The sequence below is a fragment of the Takifugu flavidus genome, chromosome 4, assembly GCF_003711565.1.
Source record: "Takifugu flavidus isolate HTHZ2018 chromosome 4, ASM371156v2, whole genome shotgun sequence".
Classification (NCBI taxonomy): Eukaryota; Metazoa; Chordata; class Actinopteri; order Tetraodontiformes; family Tetraodontidae; genus Takifugu; species Takifugu flavidus.
Window position 1 is genome coordinate 3,264,487 of NC_079523.1, and position 23,255 is coordinate 3,287,741.

At 47.8% G+C, this 23,255-nt stretch overlaps 2 protein-coding genes across 6 annotated transcripts in view; one reads left to right on the top strand and one right to left on the bottom strand.

The window, feature by feature from the left end:
* The window catches only part of ppfia4 (PTPRF interacting protein alpha 4), a 31,567-nt gene extending 11,974 nt beyond the window's left edge, over positions 1-19,593 (top strand). The window contains exons 3-31 of one of the 5 annotated variants that reach the window (XM_057030204.1): positions 6,781-6,882; positions 7,106-7,270; positions 7,553-7,627; positions 8,143-8,214; positions 9,113-9,334; positions 9,602-9,736; positions 10,293-10,427; positions 10,517-10,600; positions 11,427-11,558; positions 11,663-11,725; positions 11,862-11,953; positions 12,051-12,180; positions 12,641-12,837; positions 13,255-13,483; positions 13,558-13,593; positions 13,672-13,793; positions 13,869-13,978; positions 14,071-14,152; positions 14,226-14,307; positions 14,510-14,710; positions 15,123-15,185; positions 15,650-15,676; positions 15,835-16,010; positions 16,110-16,207; positions 16,822-16,997; positions 17,472-17,540; positions 17,630-17,816; positions 17,935-18,032; positions 18,186-19,593. In XM_057030204.1, the coding sequence (XP_056886184.1) occupies positions 6,781-6,882; positions 7,106-7,270; positions 7,553-7,627; positions 8,143-8,214; positions 9,113-9,334; positions 9,602-9,736; positions 10,293-10,427; positions 10,517-10,600; positions 11,427-11,558; positions 11,663-11,725; positions 11,862-11,953; positions 12,051-12,180; positions 12,641-12,837; positions 13,255-13,483; positions 13,558-13,593; positions 13,672-13,793; positions 13,869-13,978; positions 14,071-14,152; positions 14,226-14,307; positions 14,510-14,710; positions 15,123-15,185; positions 15,650-15,676; positions 15,835-16,010; positions 16,110-16,207; positions 16,822-16,997; positions 17,472-17,540; positions 17,630-17,816; positions 17,935-17,993 (3,321 nt within the window). In that variant the 3' untranslated portion in view covers positions 17,994-18,032; positions 18,186-19,593. The remainder of the gene's footprint in view (positions 1-6,780; positions 6,883-7,105; positions 7,271-7,552; positions 7,628-8,142; positions 8,215-9,112; positions 9,335-9,601; positions 9,737-10,292; positions 10,428-10,516; positions 10,601-11,426; positions 11,559-11,662; positions 11,726-11,861; positions 11,954-12,050; positions 12,181-12,640; positions 12,838-13,254; positions 13,484-13,557; positions 13,594-13,671; positions 13,794-13,868; positions 13,979-14,070; positions 14,153-14,225; positions 14,308-14,509; positions 14,711-15,122; positions 15,186-15,649; positions 15,677-15,834; positions 16,011-16,109; positions 16,208-16,821; positions 16,998-17,471; positions 17,541-17,629; positions 17,817-17,934; positions 18,033-18,185) is intronic. The other 4 variants (XM_057030205.1, XM_057030206.1, XM_057030207.1 and 1 more) reach the window with 4 other exon arrangements.
* On the bottom strand, positions 19,398-21,852 carry myog (myogenin). The gene is made up of 3 exons (XM_057030232.1): positions 21,012-21,852; positions 20,479-20,578; positions 19,398-20,407 (listed from the first exon to the last, which is right to left on the bottom strand). Exons 1-3 carry the CDS (start codon positions 21,543-21,545, stop codon positions 20,289-20,291), a joined length of 753 nt encoding a protein of 250 aa, XP_056886212.1. The 5' UTR covers positions 21,546-21,852; the 3' UTR covers positions 19,398-20,288.
* Between the last annotated feature and the right edge of the window lie 1,403 nt (positions 21,853-23,255).

Here is a 23,255-nt window from a genome sequence, read left to right on the forward strand (position 1 = left end):
TGTGAAGTCAGTTTTCTCTCAAGTCCTGCAAGTTTCTGAAGGAGGACAAAGGCCGCTAGAGGACAGAGCAGCGTGACGCCTCCCTCTCAGGCCCCATTAGAGGTGCCTGTTGTGCCTCTCAGTACAGTTCTAACAGTGGACCTACTATAGACACACACATGCACGCACACATGCACACAGACGCACCAGTGGGTGTACAGTTACATCCTGTCACTGTAGTTTGCACTCTGTGAAGGGCAAAATCAGCATTCCCGACCTCCATGAACACACACACACACACACACACACACACCTTTGTGACTCATTACTCGGATGTTTTGGGCTGCAGGAGGGTTTGGGAAGAGCTGGAGGATTATGCTAGATACACCCTTGGAGCAGTTTATTTACCCAGAATATGAAGATTAATATTAATACGGCCCCGTTTGATGCATCTCCATGCTATACTTTCATCTGCAAAACAGAGCAGCTGGGATGGACTGAGAGTGTGTGTTTGTGGGGTCTCTGGAGAGGGTGTGTGTTCACATGTGTACTTTTCAGTGTGTGTGTGTCTGCGTGTATAATAGGGGTGCATATATTAATAGAGTCTGCCAGACATATTTTCATATTTTCATGCTAACGATACACCCTGTCCTTCGCTACGCAGATGAAATAATTTGGTCATGCTTCCTGGTTGCCCGGTCTCATTAGTAGATTTGAATGTTAAATCAGAACCTGTTGTTAAAGAGCAGTGACGCAAGCAGAAAACACACTGACGCCGCGGCTCTGAGGAGAGTTTGAGAGAAGAAACCAATGCAGCATGTCTCAAAATGAAAAATCAGCCAATATCGAGCTGGAGTTGAGGTAAAAATAAAAAAAAAAAACCCGCGCTTTTAGGACCTCCCTGATTGTATTTTAAAATCTGACAAGGAAGGATTGTTTTGGATTAGATTAGCCACATTTCATTGTAATGAAATTCTAAAATGATATGTTGACTCTTCTGTAAATGGGGACAGCAGAGAAAGCATCAGACACCAGTGACCTCAGCCTCAGCTCAGCTCCATGATGACATCATCAAACATGCTTTTTTCCCCCCCCCCCCCCCCCCCCTGTCCTGGAGTTGAGCCAGAAAACTACCGGTACAGACAGCAGAGCCGAGCATGCAGCTTTGGAGTGTGAACAGAATTTGTGCTCCCTGCGTTTGTGGATTTGCATTTGGTGGAGGTGCCCCTTGTGTTATGCGATGTAAAATGGCTGCTCTCTGTCAAGAGAAGGTTAGGCAGAGATTAGTAACGCTTGGGAAAATTAGGCAAAAGAAGAGTGAAAATATGCTGCCTGCATCTGCTTGGTTTTGTCTCCATGAACAACAAAGCTCAGGTTTTCCACATCTGCTCCTCAGTCATATCAGATATGAAGATTTACTACCAGTAACTGAATTCTCAGCCAATTCTGTTCCTCCCTGTCTTTTGTGGGGACCTAAACATAAACAGTTAATTTTTATTTGAGAAGATCCTTTCTGTTTAGGCCAAATAATCAAAAACTTTGTGGGCAGTGTATTTACAAAGACACTGTATATATATTTGAGTTAGTACCTCAATCCACCAACAGGGGTCTCTGTCGCACCATTAACCAGGAATAATTTAATGGAAAAACTGTGGGCTTGTTTATGGGTCTAAGCAAGTAAATGTTTTTAGTGTAATGACTGCTGTGTCAAACTTCATAAAGTTGTAATTAACTGTTACTTTTTGGCCCCATTTGCCTCCTAACACATATATGTGCTTGATTGTGTATTTCTCGAGTCAATACTGCTTTAATATCAGCAGATAACAGTGTAAAATTAAAACACACTCCAGCCATCGCAGGCTGTGTTTAGGAGTCCAAGTAAGTGCTGCTGTAGTATATTTAAGCTTTCGAACCATAAAACCAAATTATAATGAAAGCAGCATTGCCAATGTGATGATGAAATGAGACATATTGATCTTTTTACTGTTAAGTGTGTGCTGCAAGACCCATCTGAGATGGGAGGGAAGAGACAGGCCGCCGTTTAAAAATAGCAAGAATCAGCAGGCAAAGTGACAGGCTGGAGGAAAGTGGGTGAGCAGCAAGTTTTTATCGGGAGGAAATAGAGCGTTTAATTTCATGCTAATTCTTGGCATTAGTTCTAAATGTGGGTTAAAAAAAAATCTCAGCGAGCCTTAACTTTTACACGCCTCAGCATGCGTGTGCGTGTGTTCCTGTGTGTGCGAGCGATAAAGAGCAGGTGGCCTGAGCAGTCGGGTGTCTGAACATTGCCTTTGCCCTCCTGCATCAGCTGATTCTCCTCCTCCCTCCATCCTTTCATCTGCGTATCTTAGTCTGATCATAATCGCCAGTGTTTACCTCCCAAAAGCCGGCTCGCTCCCTCTTTTTTCCCTCTCCTCCCCTGTCCCTGCCCTCTCCCGTCCCAGCCGCAGAGGACAGAACGAGTGGCACAGAAATCTCATCCAGTCCTGCCGCCGCCGCCGCTCATAGGAATAGCCCTCTTCATCCCCCTCCTGTCTCTTGCTCTTTCTATGGGGGGATTGTTTGAGAGATTTGCTATGTTCAGCCTCATCATGAACCAAACAGTGAAGATCCACCTTCAGAATGGGACCCACTTTAACACCTACATGTATCAGGTAGGGGCACTTTGTGACATGCAGCTCACTCACATAGTCTCTCTCTCTCTCTCTCTCTCTCTCTCTCTCTCGGTGGCCTATATTGATTTCAGAGCTGTCGACTTCCCACAAATGAGATGTGGCCTCATTTCCGTCTCACCTACCATCGCTCTCACCTGCATGACTAAATCACAATCTAAAGATTTGTTTATGCTTTGCAGAGATGCAGAACGCATTATTTGTTTGAAGGAGACACTTGAAGGCAGCGTATTTTGGAGCAGGAAGTAACATATAAGTCCTTCATACAAGGGAGGTTTTTTTCCCCCCCGTCTATTTCTGTGGCTGTTCTTCATGCTTGGTTGGCCTTATGTTTATTTCTCCATCAGAGGCCGACGCTACTGATGCACGACAAAAAACTCTTTGTGTTTGTCCTTTCATCTGCAGAGGAAGTGCCTCCCCGCTTCCGTCTTATCCGCTGCGTGTTTCTCTCTGTGTTCTTTAAATGAAGAAAATGGCGGAGAAATGAACGGCCCCTGTTCCGTCAGCGGACCCTCGCATGAGGGCACAATGACAGCATTACGGGTGGAGCTGTTGCTCTGACAGTTGGAAGATAAATTGTTATGTCAGTGTTTGAGTTACTTTGGGAAGCGCAGTTGGAAAAGTGAGTTTTAAAGATTAAAGTCACAAACTTTTGAAGGAAATAAAAAGTCACTGCAGCCTGAGAGGTTGATGTATTGATATAGAACAGTTAAAGCCTTCAGCAGGTTCCAATTTCCATAACAGAACCCCCCTTTAAGTGTCTTTATGTGGAGAAGATATTTAGTATTCCTTTTAGACGTGTTTCCCCAGATTCCGCTGAAATCCCTTCAGGAGTTGTCAGAACAATCAGAGCTCCCCTGGCTGCTGGGTTCAGAATGAGTTTGAAGCTGGCAGAGCTTCACTCAGTCCTGGCGTCGCTCCTAATGTGCTTCATTTAGGCTGATCAGCTCATGACTCACGACGATTACGCCGGAGTCTATATTTGTACGTCTGTGATGAGACGTTCGCGCCTGTTTACTTTTTCTGGAGGAAAAGTTTTTTTCTGGGGTGTGTGCGTGTGTGTGTGTGTGTGTGTGTGTGTGTGTGTGTGTGTGTGGGTGTGGAGAGCTGCAATCAACCGATGTGCCGTTGCGTAAAAGGGGGATAGCTGCGCATCCGCCATGGAACGCGTATGCAAAGTTTGTGCGCTGCTCCTACATTTCAGTTTTTCTAATGAGTTGTTGCCATGGCAAAGGCTGCAGTGTGGAGGTGGGGGTGTCATGGCGACAGATTACTTAGTGAGGCAGACACCCAGGGAAGTGTTGTGCCGGTGTGTGTCACAGCTCCTCTCTCAGATGTTTGCCGCCTCCTCCTGGGTTACGCAGCATCTGAGTCCTCCTCTGGTTCCCTCAGCCTCCGTGTGCACCACTCAAACATCTAGCCGCTTTTTTAAGGCCTCCAGACTTTTTTTAAACACTTAAACGTTTGCTGGCACCAGCTCAGTGTTCCGTTCTCCAGGATGCAACACTCGGTCTGACTGTCTGCTGATGTGCAGCTGGGCTGCGTGCATCCACAGATTAGCATAAACGGTTTTGCATATCACACCCTGCGCTGCCAACAATGTGATGTAAAATAATTAATCCGCTTGACCTTGTTGTTGAATCAAATTTGTTCTTCCCTTCATTCTGTATTTTACAGAGAGATTTAGGGTTGTGTGTTTGTCTTTACGGGATAATGAATTAATTGATGTTGAGTAAATTGTTGTATACTGCCATCCTGTGAGCTCTTTATTGGGCTAATCTGAGTTTTTTTCCTTACATCATCTGAGGGTCTGAGGGTGTAACTTGTTTTAGGCCTACAAATGAAGTCATGTGATCACATATTTCACACAAAGAAAGCATAGTTTGTGATTGAGACATGGGAAACATCAGGTTATCGGGTGAGTAGAGTCTATTCAGAAGGTGGAGACAACATTCTCCTCTTGTGGAAAGGAATGCCTCTCCAGTCCTGGTGAATTCCGCCACACTGGGAATTTGAAAAGCAGCTTTTTGAGATGAAATTAGCTTTAGGTGAGTGTTGGAGCTTTGTTTCAGGACATAAACCTCAACCTTTTAATCTCCAAAAACTCTTTGTTTTATTCCGTGTGAGCTTCTGCAGTCCTGTTCTGGACCCGTACCTGAGAGAGTCTCTTTGACGACATTATGATCACACAATTTATTTTAGCAGCAGAACTGGAGAGCGGTTGTGATATATTCACATATTAAAATATGTAGCCAGGATGTCGGCGCAGAGCGAATAAGGACAGAAATAAAACAGTCGGCAGCAACACACGAACACCAAACATAACCTGCTGAGTGACTCGGAAAGGGGGGCTACATATATAAGGAAGCCGTGTCTTGTTTCAGGGTGTTTTGTTGGTTTTTAAGTTCATCTTCGGCAGTTGAGACCCCTGAACGCACCACAGAAGCACGGCAGGATAAACACACTCTATTAATCTGACATATACTCTAATCTCATGTGCACGACAGTGTTCTTTTTGCTCTCCAATCTCTCACTCTTGCACATTCAACATCTCCCATTTTCCCTCCCCATCCTTTAATCCCAAACTGCTTAAGGAAACGAAGGGGAGAAATCCTTTTTTTGTCTGGGCTCAGCACACTTTGGTAACTCAGACTGCGGTTGCAGGCGGACCCTCAGAACCTTCTCTCCCCTCCGTCTGATACCCTCCCTGGCACATGTCAAGGCTGTGCCCGCTCTGTATGGCTGAACAGACCTTTTTTTTTTTGCTTTTGCATTGTTCCAGGAGGCCGGGCACAGACAGAGCATACGCGCGAGCAGCAGGAGCTGCCTCAGAGCATTATGGGAAATAAAACTGAAAAGTTTTCTTGTCTAGACAGTGATGTGTTATATTTTTATTCATGGATCTCCTCCGTTATATAATGCTCCCAGCATCATACCTTTATCTATTCTTAGCTACTCGGGAGTGCATGTTCTTGCATGTGTTGCGTCCTCATCTGGAGTGTTAAAGCATTTTTTCCGGGGAGCAGCGAGGAACTGCTATAAGGCGGCGGGATGAAGGGATGAGGGTCTGAAGTAGAGAACGTGAGCGGTGGCCTGTTGAGCCTTATTTTGTGCCACGATTGAAAGAGGCAGTGAGCTCTAACATCTGTTGGCGGATTTTGGGCTGAGCTTCTGTCTGTCGGTGCGCCTCTGTGGAATAAAGGAGAGCAAAAATGAACAGGCTGACCCATTTTCCACCTTTTCCTCCCTGCCTCCTTCCCTCTCTCCATTCCTCTCCCTCCTCGCTCTGCTCTTTTGCTTGCAGCGCGACATGCATTGTTAATAGAAATCAAGATCAGTCGGAGGCGGTTTGTGTTGGTCTCTCAGGTGTGAGGCTGAATGTCTGAGGCCTGAATTCATGATGAAGTTGACCCATATTTCACTCGGTTTTTATCTGAGGGAACCTTATCAATCATCTATGCCCCCCCCCATCCATCATCAGTAATACAGCTATTTACTTTACAATTTCCTAATGTACATCATAATAAACTCTGCCTCCACTGTTTCAGCTCTCCAGGGAACACTGACATCAGCATTTGCAACATGTTGTTTCACGTTCAGCTGTTTGCTTTACCTTAAAACCCTTCAGCCGAGCCCCCACGGAGGGATGAAGCCCTGAATGATGGCCGGATGTTCTGGCTTCATCAGAAAACCACTGTGGTCTTCAGGCCACCGGCGATCGCACCGCTGCAAACGACTGTAAACGACCGTAAAGCGCCGCGAGTGCTTTTAAAAGCCCGGGGCCAAGTGCTTAGGAGCTGTCGACACCGAGGAGCGTAAAGAAGGAGCTGCAGTAAATCAAGCGGCTCGCTTGTCCCACAGATACGTTTTCAATTGAAGCGATCAATAATCAGTTCTCAGTGAAATAAAGACTCCCTCTTCTGTCGGTTGATTTGTGCGTACGCAGGAACAAATACGTCACCTGTACGTGCTGTTTATGTCCGTCTCTCTTCATTGATCAGGGATGTTTGCTCCGCTGTCCCGGCGAGACACTGACTGGTGTTTTTGGGTGTGCGCGGCACAACATGTTGTGTTGCCCCAGTGGTTCAGCATTAACTTGTGTGCTGTGTGTGTGTGTGTTTGCGTTCAGGAGTTTGCCACTCTGACCAAGGAGCTGAACATATGTCGGGAGCAGCTGCTGGAGAAGGAGGAGGAAATATCTGAGCTGAAAGCTGAGAGGAACAACACCAGGGTGTGTGTGTGTGTGTGTGTGTGTGTGTGTGTGTGTGTGTGTGTGTGTGTGTGTGTGTGTGCGTGCCCGGGAGTGTGGTGGGGGTGCCTCTAATGAAACAACTATTTCTTTAATGCTTGAAATCTTATTTAGTGAAGGATGTATTCATAGATGATTGTTGCTATATGTGTGTGCGTGTGCCTGTGTGTGTGTGTGTCTGTGTGTGTGTTTGTGTGTGTCCCAGCTGCTGTTGGAGCATCTGGAGTGCCTGGTGTCCCGTCACGAGCGCAGTTTGAGGATGACGGTGGTGAAACGACAGGCGCCCCCACCATCTGGGGTCTCCAGCGAGGTGGAGGTCCTCAAAGCGCTGAAGTCATTGTTCGAACATCACAAAGCTCTGGATGAAAAGGTGAATACGCACGTGCACGCATGCACAGACGCACACGAGTGCACACGCTTGCATCAGTGCAGCCTGTCGCACACGACACTCGTTGGTCCGAGTCGCCCGTTGTGGCAGATAAATTCAGGTTTGTGAATTGTTCGCTTTCATTTAACATGACAAAGCAGCAGCGGAAAACTAGACACAGTTTTAACATGTGTGTGTGTGTGTGTGTGTGTGTGTGTGTGTGTGTGTGCGTGCATGTGCGTGCGTGCATGTGTGTGCGTGTGTGTGTGTGTTCCTCTATGACAGGTCCGTGAAAGACTTCGTGTGGCTCTGGAGAGGGTGGCCACCCTGGAGGAGCAACTCGCCTCTACTACACAGGAGGTGTGTGTGTGTGTGTGTGACAGAGAGAGAGAGAAAAGGAGAGAGAGCGCACGTAGGAGAGAAAGAGAGATTAGAGAGGACAATATTGTTCACCCAGCGGAACACTCGAAGCATGTTATCTGATCAGACTGGAGGCTTAAACAGCTGTGGACCAACCAACCAGATGTTTCTGCCTCTCTGTTACTGCACACACACACACACACACACGGTCATTGTAATTCAATCAAAAGAATTCCCCCAAAATAGAACTAAATTTAAAGCTTAATGATGCGTATTGTAGGGTTATGATCAGCTTAATGGGAGCAGCAGAGTCCCTCTCCTCTCCTCTGATCATGTTACTTTATTATTTTCAGTTATATAAATGTGTCTGAGCCACGCTGGCTGTCTGAGAGCCAGACTTGTCATTCGGGAGTCTGTTTTTTGTTCGTGGTTCATTGAAGCAATGAAAAGAAAATGACAACTGTGCGAACGTGGCCATTGTTCCTTTCTGGTATCTTCCCTTATCTACATTTCAGCTGAACATGGTGAGACAAAGGAAAGACGGAGACTCGCTGGAGCGACTGGATGGATCCAAACCTACATGGAAGGTCTGTCTGGATGTGTGGCTGATTCTGTCTGCATGGCCCGTGTGTGTCGGTGTTTTTGACGGCACAAACTCCATCATTCTCATCGCCTAACAGTCATTCATTTGGCCAGATAACAGACCCAAAGATGCGACTCTAAATGTGTATCTGTTGCACAGGTTTCGTTTTTGACGCATCAAATGGGCCCGTGAACGCTCAGAAACTGTTTAATGCTACATCATACATACAATCTCTCTCTTCGAGCCCTCCGTGATGGAGGCTGACCTGAAACAAACGCACGTTACGTAACCGCATCAGCGCCTCTCCACGAGGAGTAACAAACCCCCTCGTGATTAAACGGAAGCGTCAGCCTCCGACTGAAGGACTGACAGCAGCGCCGCTTTAGTTTAACGCGTTAAATCGATCACGTTTACAGCAGGAAACCAAACCAGGTGTACCTTAATAACCCCGCTGCACCGTCTCTGCACACAGAACCTCCTGGTGAGTTCAAGGAGTCGGTACGCTGGAACCCGTGAAGCATTTAGGCCCGGTTTCCCCCCCGAAGTTCATGGCATGTTTATGTTTTTGGTAGATATTCATGAGCTGGCATATTCAGAGCATGAGGAAGTGAGGGTGTGGGGGGGGGGGGGGGGTCCTGCTAACTTTGGTTGCCCACTGTGTTGCCTGTCTTTGTGTTTCCCAGAAGGTTCGTTTAATTAAGGTGCTGGAATTAAATGCACTTTGAGCTGAACACAAAAACATCAACATGGCGGCGCTCTTGTGCATAACACTCAAAGTTTTTATCTGGGTCATCCAGCTTTATTAGCTCCGCAACACAGCATGCTGATTTCTGGGTGTCTCAATAAGTACGTATGAAAAAAACCCACGTGCATACGTTAGTAATTATGTGTCTAATTGGCAGAGATTGCCCAACGGCTCCATAGATGCCCACGACGACAGTGGCAGGGTGTCTGAGCTTCAGGAGATCCTGGATCGCACCAATAAGGAACTAAGCCAGAGCCGCGAGGCCTCGGCCACCCTGGGCGTCCGTATCGCCGAGCTAGAAGCCGAACTCACCAACGCACGCCGGGAGCTGAGCCGCAGTGAGGAGCTGTCAATCAAACAGCAGAGGGAACAGAGAGAGGTGAGGGGGACAGAGTCCCGTGACCGCCGCACCCATGATGTTACCCACATCCTGCCTCTTTCTGAACATATGACAGCAGCAAACCTCTGAAGTTGGGAAACAGGGAGCCATTTTCCCTCATCATTCACCATAGGCCCCCCCCTTTACATGCGAAAAGCTGTTCTCCTTCAAAACTGGACCTTTAAAGAGCTTTTGGAAACTGTCGGACCTACATAGAGGATAGAATTTGTGCCTCTGACTGATGTTATTTCTGTCTCTCTCTCACAGAGGGAGGATCTGGAGGAGAGGATAACAACACTAGAGAAACGCTACCTGGCTGCTCAGCGGGAGACCACGCACATTCATGACCTCAACGACAAACTGGAGAACGAACTGGCCACCAAGGACTCGCTGCACCGGCAGGTAACATCCCACACTGATCACACAGGGCGGAGAAGGTCCCAGCATTCATAAGTGATAAGATTTCAGCTTAAATTGTCATTTGGACATCAGGGACAACATAAAATGAACAATAGCTTGAATGTTTATCTCCATTAAACTGAGCTAATTCCAGTCATTAGGATTGTTGTGCAAAAAAGAAACCTAATCCAATGGCACAATGACCTACTCCACCACAAATTGGTTAATGAAGTCTAGTTAATAGTCAGTAAATAAAGACTTAATGAGCTAATCACTGTTTATAACCGTTCCCGGTGATTATTCTGCTGAGCTTGGGGTACGTTTTCATTCAAATGTGTTGTTAAGGGAGAAAAAAACTGCCACATCTGTCTTCATGCAAGGTGACTCTAGTCATTTTATGTTTCTTGCCCCAACATCCCTGGTCAAGCACATTAGTAAAAATTTGAATAATTAATGGGGATATTCAGAAGTACTTTGTGTCTATGCCTGTGCTCGCGCCCGTGTGTGTGCGTGTGTGTGTGTGTGTGTGTGTGTGTTTGTGTGCGTGTGTGTGAGTCAGAGCGAGGAGAAGGTGCGTCAGCTGCAGGAGATGCTGGAGATGGCAGAGCAGAGGTTGGCACAGACCATGAGGAAGGCTGAGACGCTGCCAGAGGTGGAAGCTGAGTTGGCACAGAGGGTGGCTGCACTATCCAAGGCAACACACACACATGAACACACAAATTTAATCACAAATTAAATGTAACGCAGTTGTGAGCACTTATAAGTACGTGTCGCCTCCTGCAGGCTGAGGAGCGCCATGGCAACGTGGAAGAGCGGCTCAGACAGCTGGAGTCTCAACTGGAGGAGAAGAACCAGGAGCTGGGAAGGGTGGGTGCCTGTGTGTTTGTGCATGTGCACAGTCCCTGCTCTCTAGAGCCTCTTGACATGTGTGTACGCGTGCAGCGATGTTTACCTCAGCTGAACACCTTCACTCTTGGGTCGGTGCTCCCTCGTACACACACTTACCGGTACATACACAAACATACAGGACAGATACAATAAACACACACACTGACAAGAAGAGCTCTTGATTTTCCTGGTGCATTGTTGCATGAATTTGAACCAGATTCACAGATCACGCTGCACCACAATCCCCTGCTCCCCCCGAACAACTGATTGGCTGCTATCTTTAGACTCTGAATAATTCACACAAGGGTAAATTCTCTCTATCTGTCTGCAATCTAGGGACTATATTTAGTCAGAGGAACACTTAGTGCAGATTTGTATTTCATATGTTAATTTCCCTTGCTGTTAAATGCATGTCAATGCATCTTACTGTGTAAAAAGAGAGTTAATCCTTTTTCATCAGCATGATAATGATGGTGGAATGATTAAGATTAAGTGCATGGGTTGATATTAAATGGGCTTGGGATATGTTATCTGTGCATGTTCTATATTAGATCTGAAGAAATGACACATGACCCCAAAGAAAACTTTAAATGCCAAAAACCTCTTCATCACCGGATCTTATAGAACCCCAATTAAATGACGCCGCATTATCTAAAAGCCAACTATTAGCTAAACGGCAACTATAGGACAGAGCACATAGGACAATAATTCGTACAGAAGACACTAGAAATGGTCTAAACCCGCAGCTGACGTCCTGTTAGCATCATAAGTATGTGACCAAAGCTTCCCCCTCTTTGCTCGTCAGGCTCGTCAGAGAGAGAAGATGAACGAAGAGCACAACAAGCGCTTGTCGGACACCGTCGATCGTCTGCTCACCGAATCCAACGAGAGGCTGCAGCTCCATCTGAAGGAGCGCATGGCTGCTCTGGAGGACAAGGTGAAACCGGCGCACGCATTTATCCAGCAGCAGCTCATGTTGCTGCTGCCTGTTTTGCATCACTGCATCACTTTTTGACACGTCTTCCTGATTTTCATCTCTAGAACTGCCTTATCCAAGACCTGGAGAATTGTCAGAAACAGCTGGAAGAATTCCACCACACCCGGGTCAGTGAGACGTCAGTCAAATACACCCGCATCAGCTGTTTCTCAGGACACCTTATTGTGGATCTAAGGCTCAGTGAGAAGTGGGAAGCTGAGTATTATTGAAACACATCAACCTTTGTTCCCATTTGTCCTCCAGGAACGTCTGATCGGAGAAATTGATAAGTTGAGAAATGAGATTGACCATTTGAAGCGCCGCAGTGGAGTGTTTGGAGACGGAACCCACCCCCGGTACACCCTTCCTCATATCTCCGACTGGTGTCCACAGGCACGTATGAAGCAGCATGATGATTATTGATGAGGCACTGTTCTGCCTGTGTGACCTCAGGTCTCACCTGGGTAGCTCCAGCGACCTTCGCTTCTCTATGGTGGAGGGTCAAGACGGTCACTATAGCACCACGGTGATCAGGCGGGCGCAGAAAGGCAGACTGTCGGCGCTACGAGACGACCCGAACAAGGTGCTCAGACTCTTCCGACAGGAAACAGCCTCTCAGACTCCCACAGGCGCACTCATACAGATAAAAAAAGCGGAGGTCAAATGTTGTCGCGATCACATACAGCTCACTACATGTGCTTGGTTAAGGTCACATCTGTTTTGCTGTTTGTGGCTGATGGTCTCATACCTAACTTTCCATTCTTTACTAACCTCTCTGTCTCTTTCTCACCTGCCGCCATGGACATGCTGTTTAATGTAAGTTTCTTGTTCAGCCATGTCGTCTCATGACTGCCCACACGGCTGCCATGTTTGCCTTCTAAATGTCCGAAAGTAACCACGATAAATGAGCCTCACGGGCCTCAAGAACATTAATCTGTCATCAGAAATGAACTAACCCATGTTGTGGTGAACTCGTAGGTCGAGTAGATGAAGCCGTTAAAGCCTGTGTGATGTTAAAGCGCGCCTGTGTCTGTCACGCCCAGGTGTGCGCCGTGTTTGAGCAGGACTACCCGTCCCTGCGCGGGAGCGTGAGCCACCTCCTCGGCAGTGACATCGAGGCCGAGTCAGACATGGAGGACGACGTGAGCTCCACCCTCCTCTCACCCAGCGGTCAATCGGACGCTCAAACCCTGGCTCTGATGCTGCAGGAGCAGCTTGACGCCATCAACGAGGAGATAAGGTGCAGCTCCATGTTCCCTGCAGGCAAAATGGAGTTTGCACAAAAACAAGAAAGAAGAAGAATGATGAAATATTAGACAACAGTGCTGTTGTTTGTTGAGCAGAGGAGCCAGAAGCCCAGAAGTAAAACAAATAACATCTGCGCAATAAAGACTAATTTAAGTACAGTATAAATAATTTCCACTGTTTATATTTTCCAAAATGATTCCTGAATGCCTTAGGGAAGTATTTTTACTGCTTTCTATAGTGTAAGATTGTAAATTTTGATTGTATTATAAATATGGGCGAGGCACAGACTGGGAGTTTCAGAATATTCACGCGTCAGGACTGTCCACCGGGTGGCGCTATATCAATGTTATCATGTGTTTTGAAGTGACTGAAGGAGCATCAGACGTAACCTGAGCTGTCTTGTGTGCAGGATGATCCAGGTGGAGAGAGAGTCAGCGGACCTCCGCTCAGATGAGATTGAGTCTCGCGTGAACAGCGGCAGCATGGACGGACTCAACGTGACGCTTCGACCCCGGGCCCTGCCCACCTCTGCAACTGCCCAGTCCCTGGCGTCATCCTGCTCGCCACCCAACAGCGGCCACTCCACTCCGAAGCACCACTCTCGTAACGCCGGCCACCATCTGGGAATCATGACCCTGGTAATACCCAGAAACTGGCAGATACCGTTTCCTCAAAACTTTGGCGTGTAACTGCGATTTGCTTTGTTCGACAGCCGAGCGACTTGAGGAAGCATCGCAGGAAAGTGGCGGTGAGTTAGCAAGCAAAGTTGTTGTCTAATGTCGGCTTTTGCGAGCGATCTCACCAGTTTTTAATGTCTTATTGTCAGTCTCCTGTGGAAATGGACAAAGCTACCATCAAGTGTGAGACGTCGCCTCCATCGTCTCCCCGCAGTTTACACCTAGAAACCAACTTTGCCCAGTTCACAGGCAGCCTGGAGGATGGACGAGGGTACACACAATCAAACACACATGCACCTTCCATACTACGTAGAGTTTAATCGTTCCATGTTCTCACTCTTTCCAGGAAGCAGAAGAAAGGCATCAAGTCATCTATTGGCCGGTTGTTTGGGAAGAAAGAAAAGGGAGGTCGAATGGAGCCGACTATAGGAAGAGAACCTCTGCCTGCATTAACAGGTCCGCTGAAGACGAAAATCTATCACGCCAGGTGTTACACACACGTATATGTACACGGAGACGTGAACGAATGCTCCTTTTCTGTGCCTCAGACTTTGAGATGGGCATTGGTGACACGATGACTCTGGGAAAACTGGGCACGCAGGCCGAGAGGGACCGCCGGATGAAGAAGAAGTAACGTTTGGATCTCTAAACTTGCTGTCTCTGCTCTGCGCTCGCACAAACTGTTGTTTCTATTCGACTCTAGACACGAACTCCTCGAAGAGGCCAGAAAACGAGGCCTGGCGTTCGCCCAGTGGGACGGACCCACCGTTGTCTCCTGGCTAGAGGTACTTCTCTAAATATTTTAATAATTCTGTACTATGTTTTTACCCGTCTGAAGGCTGTCTTCATGTTGCCACACCTGCTGCAGTTTGGCAATATATTGATTTGAACTGTGAGCCAGACTCTTGCTGCTTCACAACAACCTTTTGTCTGAACCGGAGCAAATGCTAGCGATGCTTCATTAAATGTCTTGACGACCGTCGGCAGCTGTGGGTGGGTATGCCAGCGTGGTATGTGGCGGCCTGCCGTGCCAACGTGAAGAGCGGAGCCATCATGTCGGCGCTATCGGACACGGAGATCCAGCGAGAGATCGGCATCAGCAACCCTCTGCACCGGCTCAAACTCCGCCTGGCCATCCAGGAAATGGTGTCGCTCACCAGCCCGTCCGCGCCGCTAACCTCCAGAACGGTAAAGGAATAGAATTTCACACATGGTCGCACAGGCAAAAGCATTGTGCACACAAATGCAAACACAAATGAAAAGCATAAAATAAATCCAGGAGAAGGAATATAAAGATGCTGTGCCTCACAAACCCTCTGCACTTAGATGATGTCTCACTTTTAACCTTCCTTCTTCTGTTTTTTGACAAAAACAGAAGCTTTAATTTGTCATAAATCACATTCTGTTTGAACACAACACACAAATAGCGCCAGCTATGGCAACACGCTAGCCGCCTGAAATACACTCCCTCCCTCAGCGCCACTCAACACAATATATTTGTGTGTGTTCGTGCGCGTATGTTGAAATAAACGCGTGTATTGTTGGCTGCTGTGTACGTGTGTGTTTTGTGCGTGCGGGTGTGTTTTCATCCCCTGAGCAGTCGTCCGGAAATGTGTGGGTGACTCATGAAGAGATGGAGAACCTGGCTTCCTCCACCAAAGCGGTCAGTACCATCTGGGTGCTCCCCCACCATCACTACCACCAGACACTGCCCCACACCCCGTCACCCCCACTGTGATGCATGCGTATCCCCTCCTGGAAGGTCCCTTTCATGAAACACTGCTGCACACGTTAATATAAAATGGTGCTGAATATTTTTTTTAATATTGTGTTTGTCAGTACTAATGATTTACCTGGAATATGATGACTGAAGTGGAAGGGTGTGTGTGTGTTCTTGTATGTGCTACATAGTGAGGACCAGATTATGTTTATCATGTGAGAACATGGTGGCTGGTCCTCGTAACTTCAAAGTTCTTTCTTTTAAAGTTCAGAAAAGTTTAGGTGGAAATCAGGATAAACAAAGACAGAAGTAGAAGGTGTGCCTGAGTGTGTTTGAAAGTGTTGCGCTTGACTTTGGTTTCCTGTCTCTCTAACCTTATATGTTCTCTCCACCGTGCTGCCACTCAGGATAATGAGGAGGGCAGCTGGGCACAGGTGAGGTCACTAATCTGCTAACATCTGTTAGCACGTCCCCTGAAGCCCTCTTTGTGCAAACACCTACTGCTATGACAGCAAAACCGCTTTTCGGTTTGGTCAAAATCCCTTCCCCAACATGTCCCCTCGATCACCGCCCGCCTTTCTTCTCCCTGCAGACTTTGGCGTATGGCGACATGAATCACGAGTGGATCGGGAACGAGTGGCTCCCCAGCCTGGGTCTCCCCCAGTACCGCTCCTACTTTATGGAGTGTCTGGTGGACGCGCGAATGCTGGATCACCTAACCAAGAAGGACCTGAGGAGCCACCTGAAGATGGTGGACAGCTTCCATCGGTGTGTATCTTAGTGGTTGGGTGATGCTAACTGGACACGTTGGCGCCAGAGATGAGAAGGTGTTGAGTATCTGAGCGTTTGCTTCCACACGTGCATCAGGGCCAGTCTGCAGTACGGGATCATGTGCTTGAAGAGACTCAATTACGACCGGAAAGAACTGGAGCGCCGGAGAGAGGACAGCCAACACGACATGAAAGGCAAGGCTGGAGTGGATACAGCTCCACCTAGTGGCTGCTGCTGGTCCTGGGCGTTCGGGCCTAATCTAGGAGAACAGCTGCACCACAGTCTGTCAAAAAGCCAACCGAAGCAGGCCTTCAATCCAACCATCCAAATCTCCACATACCAAGAACACACACATATGCAGGGGCACCCCCCGCCTCCACACACACACACACACACACACACACACACACACACACTTACTTAGATCCATCCAACCCGATCGCCCTTTTGACCTTGAGCTCCGAACATGAACTTGACTCAGCTGTCATGTCAAATCACAATGCCCTGTTTACACACACACACACACACACACACACACACACACACACACACACACGCACACACACACACATTGCCTGTTCCAACTTTTAAAGCTGGCTGACAGCTGTGCTTTAAATGAACAAAGGGAGCGTGCCAGTGAGTTGACACTTTGTGGACGTGCACATTATCTCCTTTGCTCCGCTCCCTTTTTTCCTCCTCGCTCTCGCTGTCTTACATGAAATTGAGTTGCCTGTGTTTGCTGGCAGCGGTATTGGCTACGTTTTGTTTGATAATGACTCTGACGCCGAGCCCGTCTCTTTCGCTTCAGACGTGCTGGTGTGGACCAATGAGCAGGTGATCCACTGGGTCATATCCATTGGTTTGAGGGAGTACAGCAGCAACCTGTTGGAAAGCGGAGTCCACGGGGCGCTGGTTGCTCTGGATGAGACCTTCGACTACAGCAGTCTGGCTCTCATCCTGCAGATCCCTATGCAGAACACACAGGTACTCACGCAGCAGAGGAAGACTTGAGCGTTCAACACTTTCCTAAAGCGACGTGATTTGTAGAGGCAGTTCGGTGCCAGTCTGACTCGAGCATCGTCCATCTTCTGAAGTCAGGGTGTGGCTTTTATGAGATTGGGTGCTTTTTGCCGGTTTGTGTGGAGTCAGCGTTTCTTTTTGATGATGGCAACATGATGCCAACATTTTGGCAACGTCAGATTGAGCTGTTCTCTGATTAAAAGGACTCTCTCGGAAACCTTTTGAGAATATTTTCTGGCCACAGACTTTAGCGCAGCTTAATTGCCCGCAGCTTTATTTCCCCTGCTGAACAAAAGGCTCCTGTTCATCAGAGGAATTATATTTAGAGCGTTAATTGACATGTTGCTGTCAGTGCTTGTTCGTTTTTGACGCCAGATTTTTAACGCAAAGGCTTCGGCACGTACCCCGCTGAGTGCTTGTGTGTCCTGTTTTTTGCAGGCGCGGCAGGTTCTGGAGAGGGAATTCAACAACCTGTTAGCCTTGGGGACCGACCGTCGACTGGAGGAGGTGACAGCTCAAACTGCAGCTTTGATCTGACACAGCATTGCAGAAAAGAGACCAATTGTCTGGCCTCGCTTTTCGCCTTGTCCCTGTAGAGTGGCGATGACAAGTCCTTTCGACGCTCGCCGTCGTGGCGCAAGAGGTTCAGGGCTCGCGAGGGAGGGGCCGGGCTGGGGATGATGGCAGGGTCGATGGAAACACTGCCTGCTGGATTCCGCATGCCGTCCATGTCCATGCCACCCTCGGTAAATCTGATCAACAAGAAGCAGCTCCAGCCTGAAGGTGTGTTTCAATACTAAGTGACGCCGCAGCATGAAATATTGGTGTGTGTGTGTGTGTTTCTGTGAGCTTCTTGACTAACAGCATGCGCTGTTCTCTCTGACCTATGCGTCACATTAAGCTCCTCCCACAGCTCCTCCAAGACTTGACCCCTCGGCTGTGCGGACCTATTCTTGCTAACTGCTATCTGCTTATTAACAAGAGTGCTAATGCTAACAGGTGAGCAAAAAAAACCAAAACACATCATTGTAACTGGTTTTCCACCTTCACAGCATTTGGGAGAAAACTATTTTACGATCCAACACACTCACTCTTCACGCTGAACGGTCCCCACAAGTGTCACACTTTCATCCTGGTCTCTCTCTCTTCCAGTGCATTCTCATTATCTATACGGACACGTGCTTGCGGCCTTTTGAGAGTGATATGCCAAATCTGGAGAGGAGAAGTCCTGGGCCCTCGTTGCCCACCCTCACCTTCCACCTTTCACCTCTCACCTTTCTTTCGGACATGTGCAATACAGAGGCCGTCTCTGACCTTTGAACTCTGAGAGCGCCGATCGGGTTGCTCTCGCTGCTGTAAAGGAGACTCATCCGTGTCTCACCCAGTTTACCCCAGTGACCCCAGTAGCCTTGTTGTTGTGGTGTTGTGCTCCTGCTCTCCTGGTCTCAGATGTGGGGTTCTCGTCCTGGTTCTGATCCGTCAACACGACCAGGTCCGGGCCACTCTTCCTGTGTCACTATGTGAAGGTGTGCTGATTCGGATTTAGGAATGATGAAAACTTGTATAAATGGAAAAATCCCCAATGCACATTGTCCCTCTACCGGTTATGCAAGGTATTACTCATTTATTGTCTTTGTAAATAAAATGGATAACATATGTTTTTTATAGAAATATTATATATATATATATATATATATAGAAACAGTATATAGATATATATGGGTAATACTATCATTGCTGTATGAAACCCAATGCCCTGTATTCAATAGTGACTGTTCTCTCTCTCTCTCTCTCTCTCTCTCTTCCTTTCTCTCTGTGTCAGACCTCCATATGTCTTACTGTATGCTGTAAGTGTGTGATTCATTAGTGGGAGGGGCTCAATGACTGGGTTCCGTTCCCTGAAGGACTCGTCAAAGGTTCTTGGGTCCAATTTCTAACTCCTCTCTCTCCATCTTCTTCCTCTTTTGACACTGTAGCTGTTGCCTCTCCTCTTTTTGCCTTTCTCGCCTTCAGTATGACACTATGTAGCCTAGAATAGAGGGAATCCTTTAATATGAAGTGTGTGTGTGCGCGCGCTCATGCGTGTGTGTTTGTGAGGCCAGCTCTGGTCGTGCGACCACGGCGTTTCCCTGTGGATGATGGGTAGTGTGAACACCGTAGCTCTTCTCTGTTGATTTCTCGCTTTCTCTCAAATCAAATTGCTGCTCGACATCGGCCAACGATAATCCTCCAAAGTGACAGAACTGCCTGATCACCTTGTGTTTAATCGCCATGGAGACGTGCCGGTGAGCCGTCTCGGCCGACCAACTCTTTATCCGATGAACACAGCTTATGAACAGTGACGTGGTGGATGGGTGTATAGTATTTTCCTTTTATTTTACAGGTTTTCAAGGTGTCTAAAAGGTGTAACGTGCTATGTGGCAGCTATGAGTACTGTGTCTTTATTCCAGGTTTGAAACAATGCTGACAAATCAAGATTTTATTATTTGGCGGTTTAAAAAAGTGAACTGTATTTATGACAGTATATAAACATAAGTAAAGCTGTTTTTTAAAGATTTGATGCTGCGTTTCCTTTGAGTTTATTTCACCCAAAGCGTTGCCAAAGGACGCGACGGCGTATTGAAAATGGTCTTTATTGCAAGAAACAGAGCAAAACATCATCATCTACAAAATACACAACAATCTTAGTTATAAAAGTCCAAAATAAGTTAGCAAAAAAATAGAAAATAAAATGGCAAATCCACTCTGTAGAAAAAGGGAACGTATTTACATCACTAGCATTCATTATCAGTTTAAATTAAGCAGATCTTGGTCAAAACTGCCATGGTACATATTGGCCCCACAAATAAACTCATGTTTTTTTTAAGCATGAAAACACACACACACAAAAAGAATGAAAGAAAGTCAGGGAAAGCTTTGGAAGAGAAGAAACCTTAAATTAAGTCAAGAGAAAATTCATCTGCGGCTCTACCAGACTAACAGATCCATGCTAGGTAACTAGGTGTTGGGTTCATGCAGCAAAGTCCTTCAACGTCATGTTAGAATTAACTCGTGGCTTCGACAGGGCTGGACCGCAGGATCAGTAGGGAATAACGGGAATAACCCCCAAGCCAAGCAGACCCACTGATTAGCGTAAGACACTACCATTAACAAAACTGAAAAATACTTTTAATTGGAATTTAGGACATTTCAGACGACGTCTTCTTGTTATTCCTGCGTGTTGTGGCACTTTTGTGGGTCTGCGGCTTGGAGGTTCTACTTGGGAATGTCCATAGAAAAGGCCACGGCGGCGTCCGCTGCAGAGATGCTGTCCACGATGGCGGTCAGGGTGCGCATGCTCCCTTGGTCCGGAGAGTCGGCAGCGCTCAGAAGATCTGCAAAAGACACACATCTTTGATACGAACTGCAGGTGTCTGCTTGGCGTGGGTGCGTGAGGCGTGCTCACCCTCGCTGCCGTAGCTCTGCGTGCACTGGTCGGGGGTGCTGCTCCACTCTGGGCTGCTGCAGCACGTGCTGCCTGAGCTGGGCTCGCTGGATGACGACACCTGTGACCATGGCGATGCGCACACAGGCGTTACTGTCATTCATTCACTCTCATGACACGGCACACCCCACCCGGAGCCAGACAGCACACACTGTGGGGCCGTTTAAAAACCACACATGCGCTCTCAGCCCTTCCCGTGACCCCCCCCCCACCCGATCGCTAATGTCTATCTTGAATGCTTATTCAATGGATGCTTATTGGGACTCTAAAAGAAGGGTTTTTGCTCTGTGTTGGCTCTAGATTCACAAGTCTGCTAATCATTCACTTCCCTCTGGTGTGACTACAGGGACAGGTACACAAACTTCCCTCAATCCCCATCAGAATCATCTGCGACGTTTAAACTATTGTTTTAGGTGAAAGTTTGTGACATTCAAGTGTTTCTCTTATTCATGCTTATCCTGTTCTATCTGACCTTCTACTTCCGGCCTACTCACCCTGGGTTGGACCGCGCTGGTCCGGAAGTGCAGTCCCTGCTGTCCCGTCTCAGTGTCCTGCTGGTTGAGGGAGGACACCAAGGCCTGTAGCTTTTCGATGTACTGGATGGCGCTCCTGAGGATCTCCACCTTGGGCAGCCTCTGGTTTGGGTTCATCAACGTGCTCCTCTTCAAAGCGTCGAAGGCCTCGTTCACCTTCTTCAGGCGCCTCTTCTCTCTCAGCGTGGCCGCTCTCCGGCGGTCCATGGTGACCGTCTTCCTCTTGCATAACTTGCAGGCCCAGGGAAGGCACTGGCCCGGGCAGTGTGGCTCAGAGTGAGGTGACAGGCTGGATGGAGAGGCTTTGTCCTCTGTCCCTGTCACTCCAACATCCACACCTCCGGACAGACTCCCACACAAGCCCATCATGGTGTTCCTATCCTGGTAGGTGCCTTGGTCGTAGGACCCAGGTAAACGAGAGGGGAAGTAGGTATCTCCTCCCTCGTAGAAGCGCTGGTCGGGAAAGAAGTAAGGGTTGGTCTCAAAAAGCTCCATATTGTACGACCTTCTTCAAGACAGCGACGGATCCCCTTCTCGATCACTGTCTCCTGAGCGTGTGTTGAAGCGTACGGTAGGTGCGTGTGACTGCCTCGCCTTTGGTTTGTGTTGAGTGGAAGATGTGTGGCGAACAACTGGTGTGGAGCAACTGTAGGCTGGCATTTAAACCCCTCTGCCTGCTGCAGGATCATAGGGTTAAATTTAGCACGAGCCCCTAGAAACCCGACACGACGTTTAGCTGTTGCTGCACATCTACACTTCACATCTCTGTTGGGCCCGGCTCTCTGGGGCTTTAAGGCCCCTTAATGTGTGCGTGTGCGTGTGTCCTTGTGTGGGGCTGCGCTCGCCAGCGCGTCTTAAGAGCCCCGGGTCCGATCGAGTTGCCGTGGAAATGAAAGAGATAACCTGGGATCAAAGATGTCCGTCTTAATGAGCTAATCCCAGTCTCACGTCTCTCTCCGTGAGGCGGTACTCCAAGCCCTCGCCATCGGGCCGCGGGTTGGCGACGGGCGTCAGAAAGAGTCCGGTAACAGCTGTCACCTTGGAGCCGATGATCTGCAATGACAAGGAGCTGGTTGACTGTAGATGAGCAGGAAATGAGGCCAGAGATTGTTGTCCACTTGAAACTGGGTCAGACATAAACACTTACAGTGATTGAGGATCCAGAGTAATAATCTGGCTCCAAACCACACAGGTGACACGAAAGCGCACGTCGATGTATTTTTGGATTCGTGCGACCGCGATAATATCTGCTGAATTTCCTTTTAAGATGATTGCACCGAGTGATGCAAGTGACCTTGAGTGGTCGCTTCAGGCATGTGTGGGCATGAACGGGCGTATCGAGAAGCGAGTCCTCGTCGGCTCCTCTTACCGGGAATGCCGGGGGACAATAATCAGGCCTTTCTGTGTCCTGACCTCTCCCAGTCAATCTCAGTGGCCGATGAGCCATCAGGTGCTAATCTGTACAGGACGTGTTTTAGCTCAGAGCTCAGAGGCTAATTCAGACAATCTCGCTACGCGGAAAACAGACGCCACTAGTTGGACGGTATTATAAGTCATGTCCAGTTTATAGAGACTGCTTCATATTCATCTTTGGTAGGATCCAGAATTCCTTAAATGAGATGAAAAACAGTTGAGACATGAAATCACACGACTGCATGACCGATCGGCGTAGAGCCAATGGACATGGGAAAGCTGGGAACATCACAGGCCGTTTGGCGTGGCCAGACTTAAACGATCTGATGAGGAGGTTTTTTTTTAAAAGCGGTTTAACCCTTAAAATGTGCTGATTCATGAAGCTGTAAAACAAGTGATGCGATGCCTTTTATTCCTATTCAGTGATCACCTTTAACCAGATAACAGCAAAAACGAGAGAGAGAGAACTGAAACATGTTTTTTTTATGTATTTTCTTTAATATTTATCAATGAAGTCTTCCGTGAGGACCTTCCACACACCTTAAAGAATGGAAAACACTTAATCCAGAGATAACAGTTACTGACACTGTACTACAGGAACATTAAAATGGTGTTAGCCTTGTTTTTGAATTATAATAGTTTACCTAAAACCTTTTACAGTGCAGCTGTTGGAGAAACCATCCCTGCACGCTGACATGTTCAAACTGTGGAGTATATGTGGGACCAGGTGTCTGGCAGGGCTCTGGGAGGACTGGGAGGTGGACCAGTCTTCAGCTTTTGGCCAGGGTCCGG